At 38.6% G+C, this 22,153-nt stretch overlaps 1 protein-coding gene across 2 annotated transcripts in view; it reads right to left on the minus strand.

Moving 5' to 3' along the window:
* The window catches only part of TOP1 (DNA topoisomerase I), a 91,035-nt gene that overhangs the window by 49,457 nt on the left and 19,425 nt on the right, over positions 1-22,153 (minus strand). The window contains exons 3-4 of one of the 2 annotated variants that reach the window (XM_004370344.2): positions 10,529-10,631; positions 746-869 (exon numbers count right to left, since the gene is read on the minus strand). In XM_004370344.2, coding sequence (XP_004370401.1) covers positions 746-869; positions 10,529-10,631 — 227 coding nt within the window. Of the gene's footprint in view, positions 1-745; positions 870-1,263; positions 3,749-10,528; positions 10,632-22,153 lie in introns of those variants that run through there. The other variant, XM_023724665.1, reaches the window with a different exon arrangement.

Genomic DNA, 22,153 nt, shown 5'->3' on the forward strand with positions numbered 1-22,153 from the left:
ACACACACACACACACACACACACACACACACACACTCAAATATACGTAAGGGGTATCTCTGGAAAGATACAAAAGATAATCAATCGGGAAAGACAGAGGACAGTGAGTCAGGGATGAAAAAGAGACATATTTTTTCACTATATTCCCTATTTCATATTGTCTGAATTTATCAAGTATCAACAGTATTGGTTCAAAAACTAAAATAAGCCATCTGTTTTTTTTTTTTAAAGTCCACATACGGTACTATTCATTCCCAGCCCGATGAGCAAAGTCATTTTGAGAAGGCTTGCGCTGGTTATGCTGGTACCACCAATAGTCACAACAGGCACTGGAATGGCCAAATTTTCACTCAGGAAGAATCTTCAATCAACAGAGGACCAACAAACATGGCATTAGGCCTTCTCCCAAAAACAGAATTAATTTTCCCTCCAAAAGAAAACAACAGACATTTCTGGAAACCCTACATCTTTCACTTTATTCATTGGTCATATAAAGCAAATAAGGTAATGATATGGATAGATTCGGTACTGTAAGAAATATGATAGTAAAGGGCTTGGTTTTCATAGTTTAAGACAATGGTTGGCTCTAAGTCTCCTGACAGAAACTTTTTCACTCAAAAGCCAACGAGTCTTATGTTAAAGAAAATTACTGTGCAATGAAGGTACTTTTATTACCTGCTTTTAAAAGTAAACAAAATAAAAGTACATCTCATATCTCTTCCTTCCCCACTGGAAAGTTCTGTACCTTTTCCTCCTTTCGTTTTTCCTTGTCTCTGTCTTTGTGTTTGTCTTTATGCTTTTCTGAGCTTCCATCTTTGTGTTTGGTTTTCTCCTTTTCTTTGTGTTTCTTTTCAGAATCTTTATGTTCACTGAAAAATAAGACACAAAGAGTTAGCCCAAAGTAGGGGCCACAGGGGTTCATTTCACAAGATCAACTCACAAGATACCCTAAGATAACATGAACCATGGAAACTTACAATGCTTTAAATAAACAGTCCTGACAGAAGGTCCAAGTAGAAGCTCTTGGCTACGTCTAAATTTCTTTATCTTGTTTGATGTTTTTATTTTTGCAAAGGAGAAAGGAACCCAATACAGAAACAGAGTCATTTTAAACATACCAGGACATGTTTTTAAAGTGACTAAGAATGCACAGTAATCTCACTGTACTTTCATGGCATTCTACCAGCAAAAACCTATAATGAAAACTCTACCTTGAGTATTTACATCTACTGTGAGGGTGGGTAGGGTGGGAAAGCCACTTACCAAAAATGCATTTGATGGCTCTGTGCCAGACTTGAGACATATCACATACGTAGCTAAGCCGGGGCCTTGTGGAGTGGGCAGCCCAATACAGTGGATGTTTCCTTCTAGATGGGGCTTATAAATCCTGCACAGAACAAGGCATGTTCTGTGACCTGTTGTACTAAGAAATGGCATATGCTAAACATTTAAAAGCCCTGCTTTTAAAGGGCTTTGTAGACATACTGGTAGGACTATAAAAAGACATCACTCCTTTGGAAAGCAAAACACGACATTACAATGCAAGAGCCATTAAAATGCTCATCCGCTCAGACCTTGGGATCTAGCTCCTGGAAATTTCTTTTAGGGAAATAACTTATGATTATATAAAGATGCTCACTTTGGTGCTTCCCATAACAGGAGCAAGAAGAGAAAAGGAAGAAAAAAAAAAAACTGGGCACAATCTAAATGATTAACAAGAAGGGGAAACTGTGATATATCAAATTATGTAGCTATTATGCTATAATTTGTGAATACAGCAAATATACATGGAAAATGTTTACCACACAAATTGAAAAAAGAAGTATATAAAATGACTATATTAAAAATATACACGTGGACAAAGACGAGAAAAGCAATTAGCAGTAATCACAAACTAAAGTTTGAGGCAGCAGGAATACTGGATAATTTTTCTTCAGTGCACTGGGGTAGGCAGTTTAGGAACACTGCTCATTGTACCAACCAATGCATTCCACAGGTTAGCAACAGGGGGCTCAAACTCAAGTGTCATGAACTAGAGGGCCTGCCCAGATGTGAAACAGCTGACAGTAAACTCAGCTAACGAGGACACTGAGGCCAGCAGGTTGCCTTTCTCACCATATGCTGTATTTCTCATCTGCTGCATTTAGCAACTTCAGTCCAGAAAAACAGATTTTACCAGCAATGAACTCATTAAGCTCTATGCATTCCATGAAGTTTGCTCTAAAGGGATTTGGCCAGGATGCTTGGCTACATAGAAGGACAAAATGGGAGAAACAAACGATGGCATCCAGCTAAGCAGAGAGCCACAAAACCTGGATCAGGAGAGTATCTGCTGTCACACACATCTCTGTTCACAAAAGGAGCAACAACTAAAGAGAGCCATTTGGGTTATAAATAAGCAGAAACTCTAGAAATCTAGCTAGGAGAACAGGACTCCAATTAGGACTAGTAGTAGAAATAGGAAAAGAGGTTTAGAAAAGATCCAGGAACTGGCACAGACCAAGACACACGCACAGTGCTCAGTTTTTCCCATGTTTACATATTCCTCCCTTCCTCCCGCTCATTAGATTGTTGTTTATAGGTGCCACACATTTAGATATCAGTTTTACATGAGCAAGTATTTTAAAACTAGTCCCAGTCACTTGCAGGAGGATGGTGATCAAGTTTCCCCACCATGCTTTTTGTTCTTAGCAGCAGTCTGATGTCACTTTCTACTCCATGTGTTCTCATAATCTGTGTTCTTTTACCAAAAGGCAATGCACAGTAATTTTCTTTAACATAAGACTCGTTGGCTTTTGAGTGAAAAAGTTTCTGTCAGGAGACTTAGAGCCAACCATTGTCTTAAACTATGAAAACCAAGCCCTTTACTATCATATTTCTTATAGTACCGAATCTATCCATATCATTACCTTATTTGCTTTATATGACAAATGAATGAAGTGAAAGATGTAGGGTTTCCAGTTTAAAAGTAAACAAAGTAAAAGTACAATGTTTTATCAAAAAATTATCCTTTACTTTGTACGCTCCCAACTGCATTCCCACTCTTACTACCAGTTCTCATTAGTTTCTCCAGCTTCTGAATGGCTAGAGATAGTTGCAACCAATCCTTCAGGGGTTTACAGATATGCAACTATAGGCACATGCTTGAACTTAATACTCCATTATACAAGCACTGTAATTTTTTCTTTTTTAAACATTTAACTATAAGAGGAATTGATGGTCACCTACAAAAGCTTTTCTCTATAATGCATCTCTATTATTTATGGATGAATATACTTCTTCCCCTAAGTATGAAGAAAAAAAAAACCTTTCTAAGCAAGCATTACGTTTGGTGTTTTCACACTTATTATTTCATTCAAATCTCGTAACACTCCGAGGTAGGTTTTATCATACTATTACACTGATTTAGAAACTAAGGCTCCTGGTTAAGACTTACTCCAAGTTGCAATGTTAGAGAGAAGCAGAGATGGGATTTAAACTTGGTACTTCCATCTCCAAATTCAGAGCACCCTCCACTAAACTGATACCATTATATTTCCACTAAGGTGATAAGCCTGTTGCCGTCGAGTCGATTCCAGCTATGTAAGCTCAAAACTTTATTTTACCATCAAATAGAAACTTTCTAGAATAGAGGTCTTAGGTATCTGTCTTGGTCATCTAGTGCTGCTATAACAGAGATACCACAAGTGGATGGCTTTAACAAAGAGAAATTTATTCTCTCAGTCAAGTAGGCTAGAAGTCCAAATTCAGGGCACCGGCTCCAGGGGAAGGTGTTCTCTCTCTGTCAGCTCTGGAGAAAGGTCCCTGTGATGTATCAGTCTTCCCTTGGTCTGGGAGCATCTCAGTGCAGGAACCTCAGGCCCCAAGGACACACTCTGCTCCCAGCACTGCTTTCTTGGTGGTATGAGGTCTCCATGTCTCTCTGCTCACTTCTCTTTTATATCTCAAAAGAAGCTTACTTAATATACTATCTAATCTTTGTAGATCTCATCAATGTAACTGCCACTAATCCATCTCATTACATCATAGTGATAGGATTTACAACACATATGGAAATCACATCAGATGACAAAATGGTAGACAATCATGCAATACTAGGAATCGTGACCTCGCCAAGCTGACAGATATTTTGGGGGGTCACAATTCAATCCATGACAGTATCTGAAATGACAAAACCTTTGGGATAGCTTCTCATTTTGTCTTCCCATGAAACTATAAATGACTGGCTGATTCAGGGATCTAAGTTCAGGAATGCTCCATCTTCCTTTATGTTCTACTTTTCCCCTTGGCTCTCTTTCTCAGTGAAAACAATTCTTAGAACTTTAGTCTGTCTCACTAGGAAACAGGCCTTTTGGCCATCACAGCATAGGCACCTGTAAGTGTATACATACCCTTTGGTTTTCAGCTTTGCCATTCATTATCACACCAAACAGACATCAGGGAAAAGAAGTTAACAAATAACAAGGCAATGAGACAGTACCCAGGCCACTCTACGAAAGCCGAAAAAGTCAATGACACTTCCTCTGCTTGCCAATCACAGGGAAATACATTCAGGAAATTCAAAGTTCACGCACACTAAAGTAGCAATCCCTTTTTATGTCATAATTAATCACAAAGACCATAATGGGATGAAACTATCAATCTGACTTTCCAAAGAAAACTCTCTCTCCTACTCTCAACTGTTCTCCACTTATAACTATTTAGATGCAAGCGAGCAGATTTGGATTTTTTTTTACCAGGTGAGCTCAGATGATTCAGGGTTAAGAACAGCTTGTGGTACAAGGCATTTCATTAAGAGTTGTCAGCAATTTGGGTTTATAGGGCCCAATCATTAAGACTTCTGAACACAATGCTAACATCATCTCTACTTGTCAGGTGCTGTTCCTGTCCCTGACTCAAGGAATAGGGGGTTCTACCCCTCATTTATAACCCTCCCACTGGCAGGAGCGCTGGCAAACAGCAAGCACTACTGCCAGTCTTTCATCAGAATCTACCTGAAGCAGGTAGCAAAGGCACTTGGGGGACAAAGTCCTGTCATACAGAAGGGTGTCTAAGACTTGCTATGAAAGTTAGAAGCAGGATATGGCTTTCGATAGAAAATGGAGCCAATTTGGGGCCAATTAGGCTGACTCATTACCATTCAGAATTTTCTAACATGTATTTTCCAAAAGTTTTAAAACTAGTTTGACTTTCATGAAGGCTGGAAGAGCTGCACCTTCTCCACTGATAATGAGATGAAGGGAATGCTTACCAGTACAGAAGAGAAGTTCGTGTGTTGACTGCCTTCAAGAGATGTTACCTTTGTCTTTATACTGATCCTGCTACTTTTCCATGCCCAATAAATACAGTATGTCAAAGTCACAAAATGAACTTTAAATACAGCTGAAGGCTACAATATTGGTCAGTTCAGAGGTTGGAGAAGAGATAAACAAGATATACTCAACCTTCTCTATCTACCGATGTTAAATTGCCCATTCCCCCCAGACAGGCTGATATAGGGATGTACAGATAAAGGCCTTGAGCAAACAGCTCAGAAAAAAGGGAGCAAACACATCTTTTAAATTTGGTTACTTTTAGAATATCCCCCCACCCCCACCCCATCTAAGAACCAGAGGCTTAGGCTTAATTCCAGTGCATTTACCTGAGATCCTACAATCTCTCAATTCTAATTTAGGTAGGATTTGGAACTGAGGAGAAAGCAGAAACCTATAGCAGCATTATTCTCAGATGTTTCTCACACTGACATTATAGATTAGCACTGCCAATACGGCTGGAAAACCACTTCCCTTGCTATTTCACAGCAGTAGTTTTCTGTCTTCCCTGGCTTTCTACAAATTTGTCACTCCAGTCTGAGTGCTAGGTTTAAAACTGGCAAGGGATGCACACAGTCAAAAACTAGCAGGAGGAATTTTACTTTTCACATGCGATAGTCCGGTATTGCTTTTAACAATATTTTGTTTATATAAGAGATCTAGTATTCAGCCTTTTAACAAGAATTCAACCTTTTAACAAGGGTACCTGGTGTGATCCTATAAGCTCAGTGATTCCCTGGCATCTAAAAAGAGTATTCCTTTTGTTTTTTTTAAGTGTATTTATATATTTTAAGAAAGGACCTGGAATGCTAAATATTGATGCTAACAGAAAGGAGCAGCATCAAAGATAAATGATGGAAGAAATGATTTTTATTTGACTTTGGAGTAAACACCTCCATTAACATTACTGTCAAACAGGAAATGGTCAGAGAATAGGTTTTACAGATGGTTAGAATTTAGTGAGATTAAAGCTTCTGGTTCCAAAAAATTTAGGGATCTGGGGCCTAAAGAAAGGGGGCAGTGTCTGATATTATCTGTCTACATGCATATGAGGAAAGGGTTCTTGTATTTAACATAGATAGTTTGCTTACACAACTAACCTTCATGAGAGGAAAATTATTCTTTGTTTACTGGAAAGAATAATACAGTGGGGAAAAACATACCAGGACTCAGAAGCCCTGGTCTCTCATTCTCACTCTGCTACCACACTGCTGCGTGACACGAAGAAGGCAGAAAATGAAATGATCTTAATACCCTCTTTCTTATTCTGCACCTTGAGGGAGGGCAATAAAGAGGAAACCAAATGAGTAAGATGAAATCTCCTGAAAGGTGGGCCCACAGTCTCATTCTGCCGCAGCAGGAAAGCTATTTTCCCACTCCGGACACTCCATGAACGCAGTGCTGTTACTACACAGGAGAAAGATGCCTCCTGAATTGAGGTCCTTAGTGTAGCCCGATGACAAATGACTGATGCTGATTATCTAGCAGAGAACAAAAGAACACACACATTAGTGTAAAACTTGTTCCCTCGTAATAGCCACAAAATTAGCTGGGACTGATTAGCAAAGAGATGATATAAACTGAAGCATTTTGGAATAGAAAATGCTAAATTCTAATTATTTGGGGCTTCAAAGGTGATTAAATAAGTCTCAGGGTTTCCTTAATCTGATGCAGAGGTAAAAAGACGGAAGCCAAAACTTTAGAAATATCAGGAGTAACTTAACAAAAAGGAACACAGTGTACAGTATTTTACTGGAATATAACCAAATACTCATGATTTGTTGCAAAGAGGTACTGTGTCAGCAGAGGTCAAAACAGGAAGTACTTAAAAAGTTTGCTTACAACACATCATCTGGTTAAATGGGTCTTAAACTTACTCACATGTTAATTAGAGACCCAGGGCTACATTTAATCATATGCAAACAGAAACTCAGGCCAGGGTTTTCCAACGTCTCTGGACAAACGTATTATTAAGTATTTTGATTAGAAGCGGAGAAAGTATTAAACTGCACGAAGATGCGTGAAATAAATTCCTGAATTTGTTTATGCTATAATCTTGGAAAAGGATGATACTTTTTATAGATATACACAATCTCCTATTTGTAAAGCAGTATATTTATTGACCCTCCCCTCCTGATCCCCTCTGAAGCATGTATTAATATGAGGAAGCTCAGGAAGATGAGGAAGCTGAGTTGAGGAAGATTAGGTAACCTACTCAAGATCACATGAGATATACATGGCTTATACAGGACCAGGCCTTCTCCTAGGTAGAGGCTATTAAGGTGCTCTGGGCTTTTCAGGAAAATGACATCAAAATTACATGTTTTTTTTTGTTGTTGTTGTTTTTTTAAGAGAAGATTTTGATAAAACAAGGCAGGACCAAATTTCTGTCCCAAAGCCATTTATGCCACTTCTACCTCATCTTTCCCTCACCACAATCATAAATAACAATTGGTGAAAATAGGATTGTATGCACAGAAGATGAGATCAAGTTTAAAAAGCTTATGTTTTAGATATTAGCCTCTTTTTTTTAGTCTTTTTAGACAGATTTCTGGTAACAAAAATTAGCACTCTGTCATCTGATTGTTCCATAAGCATGTTTGTCATTTCCTCAGATGATGAAGTTTTTCATGGTCAAAAATTAGCTCTCATATTTTTTTGGCACCTCACATCAACTAGCACAGCATAAATGTGGCAGAAAGGATAAAAAGAGTTGTTTGAAAAATGGGATACTTAAAGGGAACTATCCTGTAGAAGACTGAAAAAGTGACTAGAGAGGATAGAGAAGAGTTTGTGTATACATCCTATCTCATTGATTCAATAAATATATACTAGTAAGTGCCAGATATCATACTAGGCTTTGAGGACATAAAAGCAATTGACAGGCTTCAACTCTATTCACAGGGATTATAGAGTCCAGGTAAGACATACAAATAAGTAGAGGCAATTAGAATACCAACACAACTTGGTTTAACTACTGTTATAGGGATGTTGTTGTTGTTAGATGACGTTGAGTTGATTGTGACTCATAGTGACCCCACGTGACAAAGCAGAACTTCCCCATATGGTTTGCTTGGCTGTAATCTTTACGGAAATAGATCACCAGGTCTTTCTCCTATGGAGCTGCTGGGTGAGTTCAAATCAGGAATCTTTCAGTTAGCAGCCAAGAGCTTAACTGTTGCACCATTAGGGTATATTCAGGTAAATATTCAGGTAAATGCCATGACAGCACACAGAAGTAGCACTTGGGGGGTGGGGGCAGGAAGGATATCTGGAAGACGTAAAGTCTAAGCGGCAACTAGAAAATGTTATTAAGAGGTCAATAGAGTATTCCAGAACTGGCAACATGTTCTAACGTCTAGAGGCATCAGAAAGCATGCTATGGCTGGGGTAATGAAGAGAAGTTCAGAATTACTGGATGTGGAATACAAACGAGTATATAAGACGGGGTAAATGGCAAGAGAGGTAGCAGAGCAAAACAAAGACCAGAGTGTTAAAAGAATCACCATCTGCATTAGAAGAAAGAGAAGAAAAGGTAGCCTGAGAGGTGGAAAGCATGGAAGCATCAAAGTTAAGGAAATAGGGTTTTAAGTTGGGAGGGCTGGGCCCAGGTAAATGTTCTGTGTGCACCTGGAAAGAATGTGTATTCTACTGTTCTTGGGTAGACTATTCTATAAATGTCAATTAGATCAAATTGGTTGATGATGCTCAGGTCTTCCACATCCTTACTGATTTTCTACTTGTACTACCAATTATTGAGAAAACCAAAAAACAAAACCAAACCCACTGCCATTGAGTTGATTACAACTCATAGCGACCCTAAACGACAGAGTAGAAGTGCCTCGTAGAGTTTCCAAGGAGCACCTGGTGGATCAGAACCACCAAACTTTTGGTTAGCAGCTGTAGCACTTAACCAACAAAATCTCCAACTATAATCATAGATTTGTCTATTTCTCTCTGCAGTTCTATCAGTTTTTGCTTAGATACTGAAGATCTGATATTAGTGCATAAATATTTATAACTGTTATGTCCTCATGATTAATTGACCCTTTTCATCATTATGAAATGAATTTCTTGATCTTTGGCAATCCTTTTTTGCTCTGAAACTTAGTTTGTTAGATATTAATATGGCCTGTACAATATAAACTAGGGAAGAAAAAATGTATGTGAACTGAAATGGGATTCAACTACTGAGATTAAATTCACTAGAGTAATGAAAATGGAAACTAGATGATCAGGTGGTAAGAAACGAGTGAGTGGTGGAGGGAAAAAGGCTGCAAGAGTGGCAAATTACTTTTGAAGAAGCATTTCCATAGAAAATTAACCTGATTATTTTAATGATTCATAAAAAGCCAAGAACAGACTTAGAAAGCAATTCTCAGTTTAACCTGTCTACAATCAACCAACCTAACGAAGTAGTTCTAAGAGACTCTAGGCTGAAAGCACTCATTACATTTCCTTCTCACAAAGCTCAAGCCACTGTGGAAATACCATATGGTTTTCTCACCTTTAAATCCAAATGGAAGCATAGGCCATCATTTTCAACAAGTGGTCCTATACCCAAAAATATCCTAGGGCTTTGGGTGTAACCACTCGCCTCCCACACCAGAAAATAGGACCAAAACAAATAAGGAAAACATCTTCCTGGAGCTTGACTCCTAAAGGTGAGCACTACTAAGTATCATTTACACTGATGGTCATAGGCTTTTATAAACCCCTCTGATAATCTGATGAAAGCTGAGGACCCCTCTCTCCAGGAAAATCTCACATACCCAATCTTTTGCACATAATTTCAGGGGCTCACAGACCACTGAAGCCCAAGTTGAGAATCCTTAATTTATACCCTTTAAAGTACAAGGAAAACAAACAAACAAAAAAAACAGGTCTTCCATCCAGTTACCTTTTATCAAAACAAGCACTCTGGACACTTGATTAAATGCTATTTTGTGTTACAGTGAATTCACAGCTGACTTAGTTAAAAACTATGCTTAGATATTGAAAGAAAATTCACCTACTTGCTTTGTACAACTTGATCTGAACAATGGTTGCCCAAGTAAGTTCTGCATTATCCAAGGCCAACCTATTAGCAACTCCAGAATCAAATAAAGTCTCTGTTTGCTTTGCTATTCATCCGATTTACCTGTGACTCGAGTTAAAGTCTACTTCAGATACGCCAACCCACTGCTGTATGATGGACTTGCTCATTCAATCCTTACCTGTTGCTATGCTTGGACTTTTCCCGATCCTTCTCCTTGTCCTTCTTGTGCTCTTTGTGCCGGTGTTCTCGGTCTTTGTGTTTATCTTTGTGTTTGTGAGAATCTGCAACCATAACAGGAGTCAGTTAAAAGGAGTCATGAGCTATCTCTTGCCCGCCTACCTTGACATTCTGGTCAAGATGCACAATGAGTACTGAAAGGGCATAGTAGCCTCAACACCACATTCCACTGGGAAAGATTTCACAGGACTAATAGTCTACAAGAATCATGGCCTCACCTATCCTGAGACCAGAAAAACTATCTAGTGCCCAGCTACCACTACCTACTGTTCTGATCAGGGCCACAAGAGATGGATCCTGATAAAATGGGAGAGAAATGTAGAACAAAACTCAAATTCTCAAGGAGTCCAGACTCACTGGACCCGTTGAGACTAGAGGACTCCCCAAGACTATCACCCTGAGATACTCTTTAAATCTTAAACCAAAACTATCCCTTGAGGTCACCTTTTAGCTAAATAAGAGATTGGCTCATAAAATAAAGAATATCACCTATAAATAATGAGCACCTTTAAAAAATTATCTATATGAATGTGTACTACTGTTTCATGAGAAACTATTTGTTCTGTAAGCCTTCACCTGAAGTACAATAAAAAAAATTTAAAAAAAAAATCATCTATATGAGACCAAATGGTCAAAAATTACTCTCAAGCAAAGATAAGAGGGCAGGGAAACTGTAGTACTGGAAAATATACAACCAGACAGAATGAATAAGAATGATGACACATTGTGAAAAATGTAACCAGTATCATTGAACATGTGTAGAAATTGTTAAATGGAAACCTAATCTGCTGTGTAAACTTGCACCTTAAACATTAAAAAAAAGAAAGAAAGATACAGTGCAGTAAGCTTGACAAACATATACACAGGTGTAATCACCACCACAATCAAGATTTAGAACATTTTCACCACCCCAGAAAGCTTCCCTTGTGCCCCTTCCCAGTCAGTCCCCACCTTCTGTCCCCTAACCCGAGGCAATCATGGATCTGCTAGCACTATAGATTAGATAAGTCTAGATTTCCTAGAGTTTCACAGAAACAAAATCTGTAGGATTTACTCTTTTGTATCTGGCTTCTTTCTCCATGTTGTTGGATTTATCAGTAGTTCATTTTGTTTTACAGCCCTGGTGGTGCAATGGTTAAGAGCTCGGCTGCTAACCAAAGCTCTGGTCTTCGATCATTAGTGTTCAATATGTCAAATCTATTCCTGCGATGGTCTCTAAATTCAGGTGGGATACACTCAACGTCATATTTTGGCTCTTGTGGACTTACTCTAATTTTCTTCAGCTTCAACTTAAATTTGCATATGAGCAATTGATGGTATTTTCTCCCAGACTTTCAAAGAGCAAAAGTTTTAAATTTTTATGAATTCCACCTTATCGATTTTTCCTTTTATGGTTTGTGTTTTTATGCCCCAAGACATCTCTGTCTACCCAAAGGTCACAAAGTTTTTTTTTTTCCTAGCATTTTTCAAGGTAAGGGTCAGAGTTTATTTATCTACAAAGATGCCCAGCTGTTCTAGCGCTGTTTTTTTGAAGATAAAACCTTTCCCTATAGAATTGCCTGGCCTCTTTATTGAAAATCAAATGACCATATAGGTGTGGGTCTATTTCTACACTCCCTATTCTATAGTTACATCACCACGCATTCTACGGAATACCATTGCTTAGAGTAAGTCTTGAAATCAGACAATATGTCTGTTCTTTTTCAAAATTGTTTTAGCTATCCTATGTCCTCTGTATTTCCATGTAAGTTTTAGATTCGGCTTGTCAATTCCTCTCTTCTGCGGTGTCTAATCTGTTTGTCCCAGCGAGTAAATTTTTTATTGCAGATTTTTCATTTCTATAAGCTCCAACTGGTTCTTTTTTGTATCATTCATTTCTTTGCTGAACTATGCTCAGATTTCCCTTGACCTGGACATACTTACAATAGCTATTTTAACACTCTTTTCTGTAAAGCCCATCACCTCCCTCATTCCTGGGCATATTTCAGTTGGCTGATTTTTCTTGCAATTATGGGTCACATTTACCTGTTTCTTGACATGTTTAGTAATTTTTTATTGGCTACTGTACACTGTTGTCTTGCTGGATTTTGTTGTCATCCTTTAAGGAAGTGTTGTGCTTTGATCTGGTAGGCAGTTAAGTTACTTGTGGTTCAGTCTGATCCTTTTGAGGCTTGTTCTTAAGCTTTGTTAAGACAGGTCTAAAGGACCTTTACCCTAAGGATAGTTTAGCCCCACTAACTTATGGGCCTTCTGACGTCTCTACTGAATGCCCAGAGTGTGATCAACAAGGACTCTCCACACTGGCTGAAGAAAACCTGGGCAATTCCCAGCCCTGTCTAAGATCTGGAAAATGGTCAGCTCACAGCTTCTCAGTTGCTCTTTGATGTCATCGAGTTTCATCTTAGGCATGTGTATCTTAGTATTCAGTAAAGACTCAAGGAAATCTGTATATAGATTTCTAGAAGTATTTTTCTGTGTAGCTCTCTTTTGCCATTACTTTACCTCACAACTTCCAGCTGCTTCAGACTCCTTGAACTCTAATTTCTGTCTTCTCAACTCAGCGAGATTGCTATGCTCTGTTTGGGATCCCCAAGGGCAATGGTAAAGCTCACATCACTTGTTTCCCTTCTCTCAGGGATCATAGTTGTGCTCTTCCTGTTGTTCATTGTTCAAAAACAATTGTTTTAGATATTTTGTCCAGTTTTCTAGTTGTTTAAGGCAGGAAGACAAATGTTGTCCCTATTACTCCATCAGAGCCAGAAGTAAATCAAGAGTAAGTATTTACCTCTGTTCAAATGAAGTTAATGGACTCTCAAATCTTGGAGCAGGTGAGTTATACAGTCAACTAACAAAATACCTCAAAGACCAAGGTTATTTAAAAATAAATCTGCAAAAGAGATATTTGGTATTACTTGCCCTTAACAGTTATCCAATGTGCATCTGCAGAGCATCTTTTGGATTAGTCCCTGACTTACTATCAAAACCCTCCAACTTCCAGAAGTCTCAAGTCTAAATCTTAGAATACCGAGTCAATCCACACAATATTGGTGGCCCATGTTTACTGACAGTGTATCCCTTGACTTCTTCCCCAAACGAAAAGCTTACGGTTAAAATAATAATAATGATAATGCATGTCACCAGCACTACAGCCTATAATGAAGCATATTTTGTTTGATTATTTATAGGCCACATTCAACAAACGTATCTCAGAAGACTAAAAAAAACCAAACCAAACCCGTTGCCATTGAGTCGATTCCAACTCATAGTGACCCTATAGGACAGAGTAGAACTGCTCCGTAGGGTTTCCAAGCAGCACCTGGTGGATTCAAACTGCTGACCTTTTGGTTAGCAGCTGTAGCTCTTAACCACTACCCCATCAGGGTTTCCCTCAGAACATTAGGACCTGCTATTATGGACCAGGAAACCCTGGTGGGGTAGTGGTTAAGAGCTATGTCTGCTAACCAAAAGGACAGCAGTCTGAACCCACCAGGTGCTCCTTGGAAACCCTACAAGGCAGTTCTACTCTGTCCTATAGGGTCACTATGAGTTGGAATAGACTCGATGGCAATGGGTTTGGTTTTTTCTTTCTTTTTTTATTATGGGCCAAGGGTAAGGCAGAAACATAATATTAAAAAAATTACTCTGTATAATTCAACTCACACATACATACACATGTACAAAAAAGACTAGAAAATGGACACCAAAATGTTAAAAATAGTTGTAGCAGAGTGGCAAATTTATGGGCAACTTGAGTTTTTGTGTGTACACTTTGCCTTGTTTTCATTTTTTTTCTCCATAATGAATCACTTTGTTATAAAAAATAAGTTATCTTTAAAAATTACCAGGCTTAAAAAATTTATTTTTGACAAGTACTAGTATAAGCCCTGGTTGTGTAGTGGTTAAGCATTTAGCTGCTAACCAAAAGGTTGGCAGTTCGAATCCACCAGGTGCTCCTTGGAAACCCTATGGGACAGTTCTACTCTGTCCTATAGGGCTGCTAGACTCAATGGCAATGGGTTTGGTTTTTCTTTCTTTCTTTTTTTTAGTATAAGCCAGGGCTTTGAACCAGTTCATTGTGTTCGAACCCCTGCTGAGAATTTGCATTTCTAAAAAGTTCCCAGGAAGTTATACATAAGAATCACCTGGGGATCTTGTTAAACTGTAGATTCTGACTCAGTATATCTAGGGTGGAAAGGCAAATTCTCAGCAGAGGTTCAAACGGGAACTGGTTTGAAGCCCTGATAGAAGGACAAGGAAAAAGTAGTCACTAAAAAACACTAAACTTAAGGAAACTAAGTAAAAGACAAACTGGAAGTACTTTCAGGTAAGTGTCAGATAACCAGTATGCCAATAACTTTTTTTTTAATGCACGAAGCTTCAAAACTGTTTTAAAGCCAGGTCCCCAAGTCTTTTAAACCAAGTACTATCCCAAACTGCAAAACAAAAATGTCTGATAAGAAATTTAGGACTACAGCTCAAAAGTCCCACTGGTACACAAGTAAGACCTAGGTCAAATACATGAACTGCAATTGTCCCTAATTTTAAAAGTAGCCATTACATTCCTATCTATGTGCTCAAATTGTGCTATGTGCTGTCAAAGGTACCAGAAAGTACAGTATATGACAACTTCTTCAAACATCTGCATGGTTATTATATGGAAGAGACATAAACTTATTCCGTATACCTCCACATGACAGGCTGGGGACCTCTGAGTAGAAATGAAAGTGAGGCAAATATGGGTCAGTACAAACAGAACTGTCTACAAATAGAAAGGGGTGCCTCCCAAACACCAAAAGTATTTAAACAAACTAAATGATCAACTGACAAGGAACTGTAGAGATGATCTATACTAGGTAAACCAATAGATAAAATAACCTCTAAAGATTCTGAAGTATTTATGGGTGTATGATTTCTGGAATTTGCTTTAAAATGCCCTCAGGGAGAAAATGGGGGGTATGAGAATAGATAAAACAGGACTGGCAAAAGGTTGACAGTTGTTCAAGTTGAGTGTGGATACATGGGAGTTCATTATACTACTCTCTCCCACTACTATGTACGCTTCAAATTTTTCATAATAAAAATTTAAACATCATCTCTAAGCTTCCTCCCCTCCAATCCCTTATTTTTTGTTATCATGTAAAGGTACAGCAAGAAGACTAGCCTAGTTCTAAGAAAGGACTTGTGTTAAGGAGCAGTAAAAGAAACAGTCTGATAGATAAAATTAACCCAAGAGTCAGGCTGTCTTACTCTAAGGATGACAAGCAGAAAAAGAACAAGATAAAAGCCATACTTAAGGAAGATTAATTGAAAGGAAGTGTGGGTAGAAACAAAATAACTAGCTAGAGGTTTGTGTAGCAGTCTAGAAAATCTAGGGGGAAAAAACTAATAGCAAATGGACTGAAGAGGAAGGAAAAAATGTAAAAGCATGTTCAGGAAAACAGACGCAGACTCAGTTCTAGTAGCGTACTGGCTATGTGTAATACATGCAGGGGAGGAGTCATAGAGGACTCAGTCTTTGGGTCCAGGTGACTGGGAAAATGAGGAGTCTCTGTACAAACACGAAAACTGCAGAACAAAGACAGTGAGAAGGTGAAACACTGGAAAAATGGTGAGTCTAGTGGAAGTCATATTAAATTTAAGGTAACAGTGGAACATCAGACTAAAGATGTTGGTCAGAAGAGAAACGTGGTGAAAAAGAGGGGCTAATAAAGGCACGCCGAGCTATATCCCTCATGGTGAAACCATCTGTTTGTCAATAGCATACTAATGGCCTTGAGATTACTTTTAGTACACGGTCTTTCCCCTTAACTGGGATTCATCTAAGAATATATACTGTTAAAATGTTTTAGAGAAAGGATCTGCCACTTAAAGAATTTGATAAATGCAAAAATAAAAATACTGTGTAGAATTGACTGATACATTAAAAATGAAAGATGCAAACCACTGCATATTAAAGCACGAGGAAACCTCACAAATTCCAGTTACCTAACGGCTACTGATAACAGTTCTTTTTTAATTTCTAGCATTCAGAAATTCTAGATGAAGACATGGGAAGAAGATCCTTGAAATAAGACAGCAGACATGTATCAACTAACTCCTTTCACTTATACAAGGACTTGATGGTTAACATGGAAAAGAAAAGGAATCCTTTTACTACTAGATTCAGAATTATATTCTGAGGGTTAATTCAATTTACAACCATCAAATATCTTCTTTAAGTTCAAAGTACCCTGCTAAAGACTAACCAGATATGAGCTCTGTCTTCAAGGAGTTTACAATTCAGTAAGGTAATTAAGGGATGACCCCAAACAGCCACTGCCCTAGGCACACAATAAGGAGAAAAGAGCACTAATATCCGTGATAGCAATATGCTACAGTACTTACTTACATTGACTCATTCAATTTTCTTAATACCCTTATGACAGGGAAATATTATCCTCATTTACAGGGGATGACAACAATAGCTATCCCTTACTACAAGTGTACTCTGTGACAGGCACTATGTTTTACATATATCACCTTTAGTTTTTACTACTCGGGGGAGGGGATACCTATTTCATCAAATCTAAGACATTTTTGCCTCATTTAACATCTCTGAAAATAAGCTGAATCTAACTGATATAACTCCTATGGAGGGGGTAATTTTGGCAATTCCAGTATCGAGTAAGTCCAGCAAAATTTGATTCAACTGTTATAAAGTCTCTGAATATATTGTTATATAACAAAACTCTCACTCCCTCTCTCTCTTTTGATCCAGCAATCCCATGGTTTAGGAATTTACCCTGAAGATACACCTCCAAGGTGTATCTTGAGGAATGAGTGGACAGTGACAAAGGTAAGAAGCAGTACTTTTCAGGACAAGTGACAGGGAAAGAAAGGAGAGTCAGAATGCAGAATCGTAGATTTAAAAGAAAAAAAAAAGCGAAAAGATTAACGAAAAATGGCTTTAAGATAAAGTGGGACTATTTGGGAGAATTCTATTAGAATTCTTCTATTTTCAACTTTTAGAACAAGATCTGTAAATGTACTAATTGTTTAAATATTTTATAATAAGCATTACTTTTATAATAAAAAAGGCAAAAAAATTATGCTGGGCTATGTATACACAAAGACAGAGAAAATTAAGTTGGCAGAGAAGAAACCTTTTTTTAATCTGGAACTTGTTGAAATGGGATTAATATTTTTTACCTATCCCTAGAATCTCAAATATCAAACGATTCAAGTAACAGTGCTTTTTATTACATCATGATGCTCCTGTATTTAGAAACTGTACAAACTTTTTTAAGAGGTAACAGACATTTTCCCAAATGTCTATGCATGAAGCATATGGGTACCATTACCTCCACCTCTTATACAATGTCAAAATTTTCTACTTCTCTGCCCTGCTGCTATTTTTCAGAAGGCAGCAGGATTTTTATTTTATTGGCATTATGAAAAGAAAGTCTTAAGAATAAATATATTGGATCTGAGTCAACTGCTCTGTTGTTTCCAAGTGACAAGTAATATGATGAAGGGAAATAGCCTGGGTCCACCAGAGAACAGGAAATAAAGAGCCTGGATACTTGAGCGGCAGTGAGGAGTCAGGCACAGACTCCCTGAAGGAGGCAGTGTTTGAGCTAAGTCTTACCAAAAGCTAAGAGGGAGTTAGCAAAGCAGAGAACGGGCATTCTTGGCAGATGGGCCAAATTACAGTCCAGAAATGAGCCACAAAAGTCACTATTATTATTGTTGTTGTTGAAAAATGTATTCTCTCATGATTGCAAAATTACATGAGATGCACTTCCTGCCAGCTAAGAAATGGTAGAGTTAATTCTTGTCAGAGCATACTAAAAAAATAAAATCCCAAAGTTATGTTTAATTTACCTCCCTAAAGCCATTGTCCCAAAAGCAGTTTCTTTTTTAAAAGATAGATACACTCATACTTCTAGCTTTAGAGTCCTAATCCTCTGCTTAGACAGTAAAAAAACAAAACACCCAGGAATAAGTAGCTCTAGTATCAAATAAGTGGAGCAAAATTTGATCCAACTGTTATAAAGTCCCTGAAAACTGGCCTAATCCCAGGATGACAATGAAGCTACAGGTTTGGAAACCAAGTACAGAGTCAACCCCAAGTGACCAAACCCGTGTCAAATCAAGCATAAACTGAAGAGCTCACTTTCCATAGGGAAATTAGACACATACACATATGTGAAAAAGGAAGCCAAACTACTTTGTTAAATATGTTCAAGAATGATGAGGTAGAGCACAAAAGGTCATGGTCAAACACTGAAGCCAATCAGAGACATCACAGAGCAGCACATAATGCTGGAAAGGACCTCTGAAGGAAGCTGGAAGAAGAAGACTGGTTCAATTACGTGAAGAAGATCTGATTCAAATTCTTGTTCTGTCACTTACCGTGTGACCTTGGGTAAAAGTCACCTAACTACCTGGTCTATAAGGAGGCAGCACAGGTCAATGGTTAAAAGCTTCAAGTCCCTGTTCATCATCTACTAGATACCAGTGGCCTTGGTGAATTTCTGAAACTGGGGCTCAGAAAATTTAAGGAACATTGAAGAATTTTATTTCCAAAGTCAATTAAATGCTTTGTGTATAACTAATAAAAGTCTTGGCTAATCGCCAAGAAATTACAAACATGTTGACAACTGTCAATGAGGTACAACTATTACTTAACCCAGTCATTCCATACAACTTAGGGTTCAGGCTCTGTATGTACACTTGAGGCAGCAACCAGGCCCATTTACCCTGCCTGGCTCATCAATGACGGATAAAAGGTTGTTAACAAATTTGGTCTGATTTCTTTCCTGTACTCAGATCCAGGAAAGAAAAGCGTGTATGAAGAAAGATGTAAAACTTCAGTCTGCTCTAACAATCCTGTAGTTCTTTTGGCTTCTGGGTACAAGAGTGTTAGAGAAAATGCTGATTAACACCAACTAACATCCCCTTACAGAAACACATTTGCATTAGATTGGTTGCAGTCAGTAGGTGGCTAATAGTGTTGCCCACCCAGGGTCTCTAACACAGTCACAATGTAATCCAAGCATAAACATTTACACTTTCTCAAGAGAGAAAAGGCTGGGAATCCACACGATACTGATCATTTTTATCAACCACTTCATGCTCTTAAAGCATCTGCCATTCTTTTAAACTACTGGAGTAATCATATAAGGGCAGAAGAAAAGAGTCCTTTGCTTCCTTATAAACAAAGGCAGAGACCTTTCCAATATAAAGAAGGTCTCATTGCCGTGTTAAGTCAGACTCCTTTATGCTGATTTTTGATGACAGGTTTTCAGACTATGGGCAGCTGTATAATACGATGGGCTCTTCCAAAGACAGTCATCAAGTCAAGCGGGGGCAGGGAGGGGGGGATGAGGCAGAGTAGAGTTACACAATCAAAAACTGCCTTCCCCAAAAAGGCACTCAGTGTACATCTGTCAAAAGGTAGCTTCTGCTCATCTCTCACTTACAAATATGTAACCAGTGCTTTAGGAAAGTGGACATTAGAACCACCTGGGTGAACACACTGGGTGATGAAATTAATTTTTTAAAGCAAGTATTTATCACTAGCTCATTATTAAATCTTTTCTACTGGGATCAACTCTTACCTCTTTTCCTTTCTCCTTGACCTTCAAATCCACAAACACAACATCTCCAGAAACTGGAGTTTAAACAAACTCAGCATTTCTACCTAACACTCTTACACTCAGTGTATTCTAATACTTTTAGAAGACAACTGTTTTTGTCTAGGACAGATAACAAGCTGGTCTCGGTGATAAAGACTGGTATCCGGGAGTGTGGTCAGTATCAGGGGTGTGTGAATCTCTCCAGGAACTCAATGCCCAACTAAAAGCAGTCAGGAAGCCTGAAAACCAGTCATTGGAGGGGGAGGGAGGATGGTTGAGGGGTAGGAGAACTCTACCCCCTACCACCACCACGACTGTAAGGATGGTGTAGGACCAGGCAGTGTTTTGTTCTGTTGTACATAGGTTCACTATGAGTTGGAATAGAGTTGAACGCACCTAACAACATAACACCGCCACCAGCAGCAGCAAGAAGCCACGGTGGCATAGTGGTTAAAGTGCTCGACTGCTAACCAAAAGGTCAGTAATTTGAAACCAGCAGCCTCTCCATGGGAGAAAGATGTGGCAGTCGGCTTCCATAAGAATTTATAGCCATGGAAGCCTTATGGGGCAGTTCTACTCCGTCTTACATTGCTGAGTCAGAATTGACTCAATGGCCACAGGTTAGGGTTTACTGCCACCGCCACCACACACACACACACACATACACACACCTGTCTAAATTCAGCCTTCATCAATGTTGGTCCAGTTTCAATCCAGGGAACCCAGTTCATGATTCACCTTAACAGTGGCTAATTCTAATTTGTAGCCCAAAGAAGAGTCCTTCTATTTTACAGTGATTCTCAATGAGAACACTTCCAAAATCCCAGGGCATAGTTAATAGCCTTTCAAAGTAAGCAGGACAGAGGCTGTTTGCTGTTCCTGGCTAAAAGCTCATTTAGAATGGAAGAGCTCTGCAACTTAAAAGGCAAGAAAAATGTTGGGAGGATTCAGTTCTAAACAAAATCGTTAAAACCTCAAGAATGAGAGAACTAGTAGCACTTCCAAGCCTGAAAGTCCGAATTATCTTTTGTTCTCCCCAGTGTGTATTTTGCCCTTTTGTCGTGGATAGACTTGTTCATTACTGAAACTAATGGAATCTCATTAGGGGCCTGGTACTGTTAAACTAATAAAACAAAAACCATCTCCAGCTGAGAAGATGGCAGACCAAAGTATAAATACTTCTCTCAAGGAAGTTGGGCATCACAATATTCATTCATTTATTCAAGTATTTCCTGAGTTCCAATTCTGTCAGGTATTGTTCTAGGTGCGGGAATACAGCAGGAAACAAAACCAAGTCCCTGCCCTTGTGAAATAAGGGTAACGTCTGCTCAAATCCTTCCAATGAGTAACTTTGAAGAGGGAGGGGGAAAAGTGCCTCCATAACTATGCCCAAGTTTCCCTGGACTTCCCCCAATGAAGTTCCAGAATCAGACTCTAATGTTGCAGCTGGAAAAGACCTTAGTAAGAAGTTATGAAGGCCAAGCCAAAGAGAGTCAAACTTGCTCAATCAAATTAAAGTTGCCAATTACTTTGCAAATTGTAGTCATTCTCCTCACTATTCAATACTGGGTAGGTATCTCATTATCAGAAATGTGTATGTTCAGAAGAAATGCCACACACACTTAAAAACACTCGCAAGAACCCACCTTGGTTCTCAGACATCAGCAACTGTGTGAGATTACTGGCCAAACGAGTTGTACCTTACAAGACTTGTCATGGAAAAGATACTACATGAAGCAGCCTCAAACTCAGACAAAAAAAAAGGGTTAAATGGTCAGAGGATGTTTTCTCTTCCAGTCCACTTCCGTATTTAAATTTGACTCCCTTTGTGCTTTTACAACACTACAATTACCTTAATCTGTCTTTTCAGCCCCTTCCTGTCTACGCACCCTAATTTAACTTATTTCACAACCTTCTCTCCCATCCTACCCTTCCATTATGCTTCT

The sequence above is a fragment of the Trichechus manatus genome, unplaced genomic scaffold, assembly GCF_000243295.1.
Source record: "Trichechus manatus latirostris isolate Lorelei unplaced genomic scaffold, TriManLat1.0 scaffold00008, whole genome shotgun sequence".
Lineage (NCBI taxonomy): Eukaryota > Metazoa > Chordata > Mammalia > Sirenia > Trichechidae > Trichechus > Trichechus manatus.